This window comes from Ruditapes philippinarum, unplaced genomic scaffold (assembly GCF_026571515.1).
Source record: "Ruditapes philippinarum isolate M1 unplaced genomic scaffold, ASM2657151v2 ctg801_1_1_1_1, whole genome shotgun sequence".
NCBI classification, from domain to species: domain Eukaryota; kingdom Metazoa; phylum Mollusca; class Bivalvia; order Venerida; family Veneridae; genus Ruditapes; species Ruditapes philippinarum.
Window position 1 is genome coordinate 26,267 of NW_026859642.1, and position 13,951 is coordinate 40,217.

Below are 13,951 nucleotides of genomic sequence, written 5' to 3' on the forward strand. Positions count from 1 at the left end.
TTAAGGCTTTTGGAATTCAGTGGAGTTCCTTTATGTAACTATGTTCACATTTCTATCAGTTTGTTTGTGTGAAGCAAATGACAAATCTTTTTTACCTGATGTTTTTTGTTAAAAGCAAAACAATGTTTATTTTAATGTTGGTCTTCAGTGTCCAGTGCTTATAAAATTATTCTAAAAGCGCAATTATTATAATGTACTTTTACATTTCACACATGATTATTTTGCCCTTTCTCTTGCGAAATGCAAATCTATATAATTTTTGTCTGTAAATTTTTGTTACTTTTTATTGCCTTTTTAAACTGACCATTTCATATGATGCTTGTAATTGTCTCTTTCTAGCTGAACTTGTTCAATTAACTGGCTCTTATTGTCCTTTTGCCAGGCAAATTAATTCTATTGATGTTCAGTCAAAACTATTCATCAATAAAGATTACAAAAATGTACAGCGCTAATTCATATTATGAATTCATATCATGTGCTAAATAGTAACTTCTGGCTCATCATCATTATAACCAACAACACCACCACAACAATAATCACAATCTTGATACGTATCAGAACCCTCTATGTTTGTTTTAGCATGTTGTTTGTTTTAGCATGTAACTGACTGTCACTGGTGACAATCTAAGGAAACCAACTTATATTTAATAAGTGGGTTTCTTGAGTGACAACAATATTTGAAATTACGTATTTCTGGTTCAAAATAACTCATAGAAGAAAACAAAATACACTTTATATGTTACAACTGTTTATTATAGGAAGATTTTTATTTAAAATACTATCATAACGGATTAAAGGTTTTTAGCAGATTATAAATAACTATACCAAATAACTTTCATTAAAAATGGCTAAACATTTTGAGGTTCAACATTTTAAAGAAACAAGGGATTTCGTGTTTATGTATCAGTATTTAAGATCTTATTGAAGACACGATATTCTAAAATGTCACAACGTGTATTTTTGTATATTCTTAAATGAGCAGAAACGTTTATCCATAATCACATGGCGTTCATCGGGAATATTAAACGGTTATGTAACATGTGTGAGGTCATATACTGATGATAGCTCCTATCTCATATATTCTCGTTTTGACTAGTCATTTAACTGTCTGAAATAAGTCAACGAGTTAAGTTTCAAGTGAACACAAAGTGATGCAATTCTATTTGATAAGTGTGTGCCTTAAACAATGAATAATTATATATCAAATAAGTACATGTATAAACTTAATCAAAACACTCGTTAACTTATTAAAATAAATTCTTTCCGGATAATACTCTATACCGACTAGTTACCTTTTCGATTTCAACATACCACTTTTAATGAAATGAAAGTAGAACGATCAACCAAAATTTTTTTTCATATAGTAAACATTAATCCTCATTTAAGAGCTAAACAGTTGTAAATTTTACTTATTAATCTGAATATTTTGAAACACAGATGAACAGAAAAAGGGAAACAATTTAAAAAGATACAAACATCAAAGAAAGCAATGAATTAAACTTCCTTTATATAATGATTCAAAATGTGGACTATCATCTTAACAATATTGTTATAATGTGCTAAGGTTATGTGTTTCTGTTTGTTTTTGTTGTTATTTAAAGCTGCATTAAGTAAAATATGTAAACTTATTTTTTTCGTCGGCTTTAAAAACAAGTATTCTATAGTTTCCTTAACATATTAACAGTAGTGTTGAAAATATCATTAAAATTGTTCATAAGTTATGATTTTAAAAGGAAAACCAGACTGTAATACTAAAGTTCGTATATTTTAAAGACTGGTCTAATTAGCCCGTGTATGCGCTACGTCACAGTGGTGCAATCAGTTGTTTCCATGCAAATCACAGCAAATGTGAGATATCCTTGTGCAAATAAAACTTTACCTTTTTAGTTTCACTGTGCATTAGCTCTGTCGTTAACAAGAAAGTAATTATCTCATAAAAATGTTGAATTTGTATGAAAACATCCGTAATTATGCAGAATTTTCCCGTTAAATTCGGACTGCTACTTAAAAGTGTTTGTTGATTTTCTGTTGATGTACAGATGACCCAAAGGCGAGTTTCTCATGCAAATAGAAAGTGTACGTCTGATTTTACCACAAAGAGGTTGCAGTATTTTAGGCATAAAATAGCATTTTGGTTGTCTTGGCACCAAACTAAGGACAGGAGTCGATATGGAACACATTTAACGAAATGTTGCTATTTCTTTTATTATGATATTAATTTAATGCAGCTTTAATCTTTGAAATTTCTCATTTGAAAATATTTTTTTAAAGCATTTCTGTTGTGTGTTGTAAGGATCGTCATTAGCAATGAACAAATTACATAGAAAATATATATGGGTAGAATAGATTGGAACAAAATCCTTAAAAAAAGTCCAGAACACCGAAATTGAAAATATTGCAGGCTCGGTTAGATTGCGCCTATTCATGAACAGCACTGCACACGACTGCCCACGCCCCATAGCACAGACTTAAGCAAAATCAAAAGTAAATGTCTCTCTATTTAAGTTCAAAGTAACAATGAATTATGAAACATGGAAATTGCATGATGCTTTTTTAATTAGGGACATAAATGAATTCTTGAATTATAGATTTCACACGAGCAAATTAAAGCAAACGCTGGACGTGACGGATACAAATCCATATGAAACCAACCTGAAATTGATATAAATATTTGATATTAATGTGTTAAACCTCTAGATATTTGCATGAGCATTAGTCTGCATGCATGCATTTCTCAATTTATCTGTACTTGCAAGATTAGATGGGTTAGGGTTACATAACTGGAATTATGAAGTGCATTTCCTGAAACACTGTCTAAACGGCGTTAATATGATATTTTTGGTGGTATATTTATTGAAGAGAAAGAAAGACAACTGCGAGATGTACCTTATTATTTCTTTAAAAAATCGAGTACAGGTTCATAATTACATTCATGGCTAATGAATTTATTTCTGCTTTGGTTATGCTGAATGAACTTATTAAGAATTAAACACTAATATTAATATAATAAGACTACACTTACGAAATAACATTCCATTAGAACATCATATAACGTGCTGTCAGAACCGACAGCGACAGAACAATTGCTCCGAACCCAGCCATCGCAGCTAAAATATAAATAAGAATTTAAATTCAAGGAATTGTTTCTAATATGAAATAAATGCACATTTTGTTAAAATAATAGTTTGTTATGCATGGTTAGGGTGCTGTTTAATATTTGATGTATCCCATCATATGAAGGACCTACCAATTATGACATAACCAGACAGAATATTTTTCAATAATTTCAAACGTAAATTATATGTAATGAAATCTTGTTAAAAATAATATCAATCAGTTTTCTTATAATGTGTACCGAAATTGAATTAAACGTGCACATGGTATAGATGAAAAATTATATACCAGAACTCTTCGGGTCACATTTGTCAACGTTCATCGTGAAGTCAGCGTCGCATTTACATTTACTAGTATCTGTGTCACAGACAGCATTGCCAATTGTGCTACATGCTGTGTCCGATGTGCAATCTGTTCCACTGACAGCTAAAATAGCACATTATCTTCAGATACAAATGTTATGGAAAACTTATAAAAAACAAAATTTTTGTATTGCATTACTTTTACAGGTAATGCAAACATAACGTAAAATATATTTACCTGTAAATACAATTTCAAACATTCATTTAAACTGTGAAACGTACGTTACAACTAAAAGTGAGTAAAATTTGTATTTTAAAGTACATAGTTTACGTGTATTGCTTTTTATTGAAATATATGTTGTTTTTTTTTAATTTCAAAATCAATGCTCTCAAAATGAGCTGTTTTAATCAAATAAAGTTATTGCTATAAGCTATGTTAACTTAAAGTTTTAGAAATCAACTATGGTATATTGTATTACTCTGTGTGCAAACGTCATTCTTATCTGCATAGTCCTCTTTACATACACATTTATCTTCTTTACATATTGTATTTTCGTCGCCGGAACATGCTGCAGTTCCGGTACAAGTACTTCCAATTACTGAAACGAATAAGATAAATAACCTGTGACATCTAAATAAACACGAATCAATTGCTGAATCACTTAAATGTTAACTTATACTTAGTACGAAAATTAATAGGTTTTTTATGCAAGTCATAAATGATAAGTAGGTCCATGTTATTATGGATCATATAACTTTTTGAAGCGCAGGTAGAAACGAAAGATAAAACTACTACTTAAAAAGCCTTTATTTAATAAAAAATTTGGTGTACATAACATCTCGTCATTAGAAAGAAAAGTAAGTTATCAAATGATAAAACACCAAATTATTATGACAGAACCAATTCAGGTTTCTAGAGATAAGGTTATTTGAACAAGAGATTTGATGTTTTTAACAAATAAACCCTTACATTTCGGAAATACGAAATAGTTAAAGTCTGGCATACCTTAATATGTTTTTGCTCTATAACGTATGTACAAACAATTTATCTAGGAAAACTTGAAATACGATTAGAAAATTCGTTTAAGTAACACCCACTTGGTAATCTGCTCTCCAAGATTTAAAAAGCACTAACCATCCCTCTATTCATCGCATTATATGCATTCAATTATGTAAATCACGTTATGTTTGTTTTTATCGTAAACAGGCGAAATAAGTTGTTGTTTTTGTAATCCTATGCAGCACAAAGAGTTTTATTTATATATGAAACGCAACTATGAGGCTACTGCGAGTTCTTCGTTTGAAATCAGACATTGTGTATGCAAAATTTGATACTCATAGAAAACTGGGAGATACTGTTTTTAACTTCCCGCAGCTACATCACTTAACTGAATACTATTAAAAGTGATGTTAAACCCAATAGTAGGAAGGATCAGAAACAAATAAAAAAACAACTAAAAATTAATGATAATTGCAGCCTTATTAGAGCTTTTTTGTTTTGAATATTGAAAACATACAATAACAGTGCGTAATTGTTCCTCTTAAATTTACTATTTAGCCTAATCAGATATACTCTTATTATACGTACCTATTTACATATTATGTTAATTTATTGTAGTCAATTTTGGTATCTTGTTATAGTTTCCAAATATTGCTCATTAGCCATATAGGTGTACTATCGTTTGATTCTTTTGGTCTGTTGGCAATTGGTATAATTATAGTTGAATAATTTGTGGCACTTAATTATAATTATAATTAGTTAATTAATTATATCATATATATGATGACCAATATATCTTTTTGACCGATATCTTGAAATATGATCAAGGCACAATCATTTGCATAAATATTCCTTCTTGAATTAATATCTCAGTAATAATGGATTTACACTTAAAACCTAACTATATCACTTTAACCATTAACTTAAAGTTTTATTTCATTTAATTCATTTTAACATCTCGAGGCCAGTGGTTTTAAAGCAACAATGATCACGCATTTATATTGATATTTTTCATTCTTAGTTGATAAGATGTATTTGAGAAAACTTGGCGAAAATTCGAAAGCAGCGTAAAGACGTCATCCTAAGTATGCAATGGAAAAGGAAATTGAAAGAAAACGTCAGCGGTAAAGAAGGTTGGGAAAATATAATTGTTTTGCATTTTTATGATTAGTTTATCCCTTGTTAAAAAGATAATTACTTTATGACATATTAAAACAGTACACATTATTTTAACCTTTGTAAAAATAATAGAATAACGTCACATACGTTTAAATTTCATAAACAATATTTTGGTGCCTAAATATAGGTCCTTTATGCTAAAAATATCGAAAACATCCAATAAAAAAGTGCGTTTTTATTACTTGACTTTATTGCTTTAAAGATTATTCAAAAATGCTCTGATTGTTCGTACCTGTTTATATATTATGTATATAATTGTATATTGTATTTAATAAAATAATAATTGAAACGAAGCTCAAATTATTGTCAGAGATAATTGCTTAAGTAAATGTTGCATTACAAATAACATATTGTGAAAAATGACACAACTATTGTCATAATAATTCAAAAGTAGCTAATTAGTATCATTTATTTCAAATGTTAAAATAGAGGTCAATCACAAAAAGACATTTTTTTAAATAACGTCAAAGATATACAAACTTTTGCTACAAGTGGCATCTCCTGTGTATCCAACCTTACATGCGCAAACATCACCCTTACACTCCGAATTTGTTACACTGCAAACCGTGTTTTCGTTTTCAGCAGTACATGCAGAACCAATGACTTAAAGCAAAGGTAACCATGACTTTTAATCAAGCATGATTAATATGTTAAAGGGACTGCACTGAGGCTTTTTGACATGATGGGACTGAAAATATTTTTCCAGATAATTGTACCATTTGATGTACAAAAATGTAGGTTATAACTGTTTCCAAACGGGCGGTTGTGTCCTTGAGTACATCCTCATTTAGCGGCATGAATTATATATGATACAGTTTACATGGAAAAAAGAAGGTAAATTGTTCATAGATACAGAAATTATGCAAACGTTGGATTATTAAATGTATCTGAACTGACATTTAAACTGCAAATGAAATTATCAAGATGCGGCTCAGAATGAAAAAAAAAAAAATATGTATTACTTCAACATTGTCATGTTCTGATAAATGATAAATAACATGTAATATGTGTTTAATGTAAATATTGTTTTATCTTTGAGCTTGGGGCTACTTTTAATTTTCAAATTAAACAATCAAAAAATACCTCATTTAAACTTTTTGAAAAAGAAAACCTTTATAGCAATATGCAAAATATTTACAAAATATCTACAAGAAAATATATCCACTAATCTTTGTAAAGCGGTTTGCAAACAATACCACAACACATTGTAAAGTAAATTACATTATGTTACTGTGTTGAAATGAAATAATTGGTGTGTCTGGAGCATTTTAAGAAGTTGGTAGAAATTTGCAAAATATCAGTGTATTGGAAAAGAAATATTAATTAGAATTTTTTTTTAATGCCCATGTAAACAGCATCGATGCGGTTTTATTCTTTAAATTTCTTTTCCAAATCAATTAAATGAATAATATTATAAAACGATGTCAAACCCATAGTAGGAAGGAAGAATTAGAAGACAAAACAATAATAAATAAAGTAAAAGATAAATAAATAAATTAAATGATTACAATGAATTACAAGTTTCATTTTGTTTAGATATACTCTTGCATTTTAATTTATTTTTATTGTGTTCGTGCTTCATAATTAGAATAATAAAAATAAAATTCCGCTTGAAACTCGAACTCGCACTCTACCTCTACACAACTAGGCAATGTAGGCAATTTATTAATGCTATTGCGTTGATTTTGACCCCTTTTTACTACTTTCTACTAGACTTTACCTATTTTTATATTATTTAAACTTATTGCAGTCAATAAAATAATAATTGAAGGTCATGTTGTTGTCAAAGATTTATGCTTCTGTAAAATGTTGCATTAACAATAAATTGTAAAGAATGACATAAATATTGTTATAATAATTCAGAAGTAGCTAATTTGTAACATTAATTTCGTATGATCAAATCTATATTTACGAAAATACACATTTATTTCAGATATTGACAACAATATACAAACTTTTGCTACAAGTGGTATCTCCTTTTTTACCTCCTACAGGGATAAACTTCTTTTCACACCTATTTGTTAAACTGCAAAACTGGTTTTTGTTTTCTGCAGGATGCGAACCCCAGGGCTAAAGCAATAACAATGAAATTTAAAACAAAATGATAAAAATTTCAAAGCAAAATTAAAATGTCTATAAAACAGTTTGTGAATAAAAAACAAAAGAAGATTTAAATTATAACTCCATGTTCAAGCTTTGCAGTAAATATAAAACTTTTTGAACTTTAAACTACTGAGAGAATACCAATGCTACTTCTTAAAATGACAAAATAATAAATGTATTACTTCACTATTACCATGTTCTGATAAATGATTAATGACATGTAGTAAGTGCTTGATGTATATATATTTTTATCATTGAAATTGGTACTACTTGACTTACCTTGTTTTATAAAATGTATGATAGTTAACTTCACGAATTATTGTTTTAATTTTATTTTTCAATAAAGCATGCGAAAAGATAATACATAAATAAACTATCATAACAGTTTAGAAAATATCTACGAAAAAAGATATTAACTTATCTTGTTTTAAACGTTAGCAAAAAATATCTTAACACGTTGTTTATAGTAAATAACAGTATGTTACAATGTTGAAACGAAATGTTTAATTGATGAAAAATACCTTTTAAGCAAGCACCAGCGTTTTCTTTAAACCCAGTTTCGCACACACATTCGTCTCCAACGCAATGTGAGTTGGCAGTGGTACAGGCATTTGCGGAACAATCCCCTCCTAATTCTAAAAACACGGATTTTAATATCAAATTGTTATATATAATTCGGCAAATTTTATTATCTGGCTAATACAAGGAAGTCAGTGGTAAATGGTCAGTATAAATATGCAAACACACATTGGATTTAGCTTTTGTTGGTTAACAGACTTTTTTATGTTCTTTGGTACTCTTTATAAAACCTTAGATGGTGTTTTTATAACACAAATAGATTGTTTATCTTTATGTGAATGTTTGATACAGATTTATGGCAGTAACACAATTTGCTTAATAAAAACATCTTAACTAAGTTTACAATGCTCTTACCTACTCCGTGACAAACATCAATAGCAAATCCCAAAAGCTGCACAATCAGCCACAATGAACTTTTATTTTGTAGCATCTGCAAATGTAATGTACATGCGGTATTTCTAATGTTGTCGAAAATTAAAGAAACTGTGTGTTCAGTAGCTTATCTTTGCAGATCTTTTTTTATATGTATAACATACATGTTATGTAACTTGCATTTCATAGACCGTAACATTTTTAAGTTTAATTAAATGTGGTGCATGTCACTTTCGTTGCGATTGATCAAGAAATCCTTTCTACGGCCATTCGCACTGTATCTCTGCTCTGGCATGGACAGAAGTTTCAGCTCCTTGTGAAAGTGAAAGCAACTAGTACAGGTAAACTATTTGACAGCTTGCCCAGAAACGGTGCGGTGTCTGAACTATGCTCTGGTAAATTCCTACCAGATCTCATATTCACAGGTGGCAGAAGAAATAAGATGGCTCTATATGCATTATTTCAGGCTCGGACTAACACCTGGATAGAACCACTGACGTTCCGTAAGCTTGCTTTTTGTGTTCAACACAAAACAAGAATCCAAAGTTTATTGAAAGATTCAAACCGACATCGCGAGGTGCAAATGGTTTAAATAGAAACAAATCAAGGCATTCGTGGAACTAAAGTGAAAAAAATGTAACCTGTTTATACAGATAATGCAACTTAAGTAACCGATTTATACGAACAAAATAACGGGATTATTTCAGTCAATAAGAAAATATTATAACAGACATAGAAATTGACAATGCATGATCTTATGAAAATTTGTACAGCCTCTACACCATCTCTCCAAATGGCAAACACATGTTTCTATAACAAATTGTCAGAAAATATGACAAAACACCACACTACTTGAGCTGGTAATAATTACCTTTACCACAAAGTGAGTATGCTTCACATAATTTTACCACGACCAAGTTAAAGACAAATGCATTGATGCAAAAGTTTGAAATTTGGAAATATAAATTATTGTTTATTTGAGAAAAGAAAAGATGATCCCTCATAATCAGCTGGGTAAAATTGATATAAATACAGAGGACAATTTACTTTTAACAAAACCGATTTATTTATCACTCACGATAAGACATATAAGGGAAAGCTACTTTTAAATGCAAAATGACAAAGAAAAATAAATCTATTTTAAAGCTTTCCTTTTATTCTATCTTTATAAATAACTTTCAAAAATAAAGAAAGAATTCGGAACACTATAGACATAATACCAAACAGATAAGGATTTGACTTATATTGATGTTAAACGTTTCATAAGTTATCCCATATTAAACAAAGTAAATGTAGTGTGATTATAACAGAACCGATGGGAGCATTCTATGCATAACAGTTTAAAATTTTCTTTTTATATTTTACAGTTCCTCTTAAATATATAAATAAACGTAGATTGAGTTTATGATGATAATTATAATTATAAAAATCCAATTTTCGTGTTTGTTTAGGATGGCTAGGAGACTTGAATGCATGCATATTTTTATAAATAAATGGCTTAGTCAAATGAATGACAAATTGAAATATTAAATAATTGTAGTAAAAATCAAACATAACGACACAAAGCATTTATATTAATTTCGGAAAATAAATTGCAGGGAAAAATATTGAAAATTCTTAACTTAATCTATTAAACATTTAGTTCTCTTTTAAATGAAATGTTTTTTCCCATTCATTTATTTCATTATTATCATTATAGATTCTGAGGAACGTAAATTAAACAAATAGAAGACCGATTTCGGCTTAATTAGCGAAAACGTATGCTTTCAATTTTCAATGAGTGATATTAAGTATAGTTGTTTCATAATAAATTTTGTGATATTAATTAATTTCATACTGAACTTTCTAAGTTTCATTGATAAACCTATCGAGAATTGATAATTGAATTTAATGATCTGGTAAAACATGTTTAGTTTCTAAACTTTAATTATGTTTTACAATAATAATAAAATCAACTCGGGTGTTGTTACAAAAGAAAAGAAGCAAAGTACAAAGGTTCACCCAAAAAAAAAAACCGATTTGTTCATCCCTTTAGCTTACGAGGCATATATTCAAGATAGAAATACGAAATTACAGACCTTGATGCAATTATGTCTCTTTTTTAATCATGTGTATGAAATAATTAGAAATCTTATTTTTGTGCACATGAATAGTAGAACAAAAATCAAAACACATTCAACTAATTATTATAAAGGTTGACATTTTTTAAATTATGTTTATACCTTTTTACCAATCAAGAACACGTCATCAAAGTTTATCGCGTTTTTGAACATCTTTTTATGATGCAGCTTCAATAATTCAATATTATTCAACATTTTATTCCAAAAGCATGTTAATATTCAAATTAAAACATTAATCATTAGGAGATAAAAATCATGCAGATATTTCATCTTCATTGTAGATATGTTTTCCATTCGCTCTTTTTACTATAATTTAGCGATCAGTTCTATCCGTTTAATATTTACTAAATTTTCTAAATATTTGAATTTTTTTTTAAATTTTATAGTCAAATGGTGTTCGGTTTTAAGAATATATGAAAATGAATGATGATCAGTACAAATCAAGCTAATTTTGCGAGAACCTTATTTATCTTATTAAAAGTTTAATTCAAGTAAACATGTTTGATGAAAAATACAGTATTCACAAGCATGTCATTATAACATACATGCATATCAGCAGCATCAAAAAGTATTTCATTCCGTAGTTGAATTGATTTGCTATTTTAAGTATAAACATTACAGACCATACGAATATTTCCTTTTTTCCAAGTAGAATTCATTAATGTCAAAAGACTAATAGTGTGAAACGTAGATAGTTACAGTTACTTACCATGATTATACCACGTGCCCCGCTAGAATCAAAATGACAGTAGCTGTGCATGGTTACCCGTATTTATGATTGATGAAATATCGGGGCTTTGGAAAATGGTCACGTGGCCTATCTTGTAAATCATTACATAATGATGAATAGGTTTGCAACGTTTCGGCATATAAATGTTTATTTTAAAGTTGTTTGTTTAAACATACTTGAACAGTCTGGTAAAAGTTGATTTATATTTTAATAATTATCAAGGACTGAATTTATGTCATTCAAATTTCTGTTGCGAAACCAAACTATTGTTTGATGCGTAATTATTCACAATAAACCCACTGATTGTTAGCCATACGCTCGTAAATGTGAAGACGCTTACAACAATTTTTCTTGAACATATCTTGTCATGATCCCTAGCGAAAAGTTCCCAAAGAAGATATTGAGCCACAATATAACAATATTCTACAGCATATCTTGCAGTTAACAATGCCAGTTTGTGAAATTTTAAATTGAACAGAAATTCTGGCATTGCATTTAGCTATAATTTGTTATAAAAGCTGATGCTTTCTATACATTTGCATATATACTTTTTAGCTCATTGGTTACGTCGTTTTTTGTTTATAAAATAAGTTTATAAATACTCCTAAATTTGTGTTTTTTTTAATCGATGAAGCGGTGAAGACAATTTGACAAGGTTCGCACTCAGTGGTATAGAAACGGTAACCTCTGGCGTTGAAGCTATCCATGTCAAACCGTTGAGTTATATATTCAATTTGATATTTATTTTTGTCGTAATTTATATAATGTTAAGGTTTCAGTTGACCATTTGATACCAGACAAATAAAAAATACAACGCTAATATTATTTCTATGTCAATCTAAATTTATACTTTATGATATTTTTGTTCTAATTTAGGAATATTTTTTTTTATTTTTCTAAAATGGAATATGGCATTGAATTGGCATAATGAAAATGATTAGTATAAACTTTTAAAATAATTTTGCATTTTCTTTATTTTGAAGTTATTAAAACTTGTATAGTTACAGGGTTTTGGGGCTTTTTTTTTACAATTGGACATTTAAAGGTCCATGATCCCTCAGAAATGATTTCATCTTATTTCTCAAAATATTTTAATTTTTGCATCTAGTGGTTTTGCATCTGATGAAGGTCAATTCACTTATGTGTTTATATATAACCACTTTCTTGACAAATAACTTACACATTTAGCTCTACTTTCATCAGGTGATAAGCATTTAAAATTCTCTGAAACCATTATTTACAAACTTTGAAACTCATGTTTGCCATTTCAAAAGACAGAAATATATATTTGTTTCTGAAGCTATATTTGTCTCTGAAAGCGCCTTTCAATTAAGAACATCTATAACTATTATAAAATGTAGATGCAACAAAAAAGAATGATAGCGTTGATTAAATTTTCAATTCATCATATCTTAAAATCATTTTATCTAAAAACATAAGGCACAACGAAACAGAAATAAAATCAAAATGATAAATGAAAAAAAAACTGCAGCTGTATAAATAATTGTAATATATAATAATTATTATGTAGTCGAAACCAGACCTGGGGTAATCATTAATCGCAATCATTGTAATCATCATGTAATTGATTATCTTACCCAACACTGATTATAATAATTGTAATCAATTACAGCTTAAATTCAGTCAGTAATTATGATTACAATTTGATTGACTTTGATTTTTATCAGATTTAACAGGAAAAAATGCCTTTATCTCACATAATACAGTTTGGCTTTTGGTTACAGTTAAACGTTAAAAACCCTCATTTAAGACCACCAAAGTGAATATTCTTATCATTGCTAACTTATTTTATGACCATTTTTAGTCATTTTTTATGAACAAACAAATTGTATCTATACCTACAAATACAACATAAAAACATTTAGTCTCGATAATGTATGCAATGATATTGAATCTTATGAGAGGAAAACATATTTCTGAAGAAATTTAAACATTAATTTTTCTTTAGTCAGATTTCAATATCAATTATTATATGATGTACATAAATCAAATAAAATTCAATTCTTCAGAAAATTAGTGTGCTGAAAGCAACATTTAACAACTCTAAAATTTACCTTCTGCACCCTCTTTCATACAATAACCCAATAATAACAACTTTTTTCATACCTTGTGAAATCAAATGTCATGTCATTCAAGTAGATCATAACAACAAATTGGTGTTGACTTTAATATCAGTGGCCTCAGTAGTTTGGTTAAATTAAAAATTAAACATAAATTTGGACTGAATCTGGTGGTCTTGAAAGTGGATAAGAGGGTGGTCTCAATTCTGGATCATGTAACCATTGACATAGTTAACATTTTAAAAAATGATCTTAAGGGCGAGGTGGTCATAATTCTGGGGTGATCTTAAGTAGGGATTCTACTGTACATTGAATGTAATCAATTATCAATCAATTACTCTCTTAAGTAATTGTAATTTAATCGATTACAA

At 28.8% G+C, this 13,951-nt stretch overlaps 1 protein-coding gene across 1 annotated transcript; it reads right to left on the reverse strand.

Annotated features, from left to right (window-relative positions):
- Positions 1-733: 733 nt before the first annotated feature.
- LOC132757323 (cell death abnormality protein 1-like) lies at positions 734-11,544 on the reverse strand. The gene is made up of 9 exons (XM_060748576.1): positions 11,479-11,544; positions 8,632-8,707; positions 8,220-8,333; positions 7,551-7,583; positions 6,076-6,198; positions 3,896-4,015; positions 3,403-3,540; positions 3,023-3,107; positions 734-2,652 (listed from the first exon to the last, which is right to left on the reverse strand). Exons 1-8 carry the CDS (start codon positions 11,527-11,529, stop codon positions 3,037-3,039), a joined length of 726 nt encoding a protein of 241 aa, XP_060604559.1. The 5' UTR covers positions 11,530-11,544; the 3' UTR covers positions 734-2,652; positions 3,023-3,036.
- Positions 11,545-13,951: the final 2,407 nt, after the last annotated feature.

Bases quoted from the DNA above. Each gene is read 5' to 3' on its own strand.
- LOC132757323 (XM_060748576.1), bottom strand. From the start codon at position 11,529: ATGCACAGCTACTGTCATTTTGATTCTAGCGGGGCACGTGGTATAATC. The intron at 8,708-11,478 runs GTAAGTAACTGT...TTACATTTGCAG, and splicing joins GGGCACGTGGTATAATCATG to ATGCTACAAAATAAAAGTTC. The intron at 8,334-8,631 runs GTAAGAGCATTG...CCGTGTTTTTAG, and splicing joins TGATGTTTGTCACGGAGTAG to AATTAGGAGGGGATTGTTCC.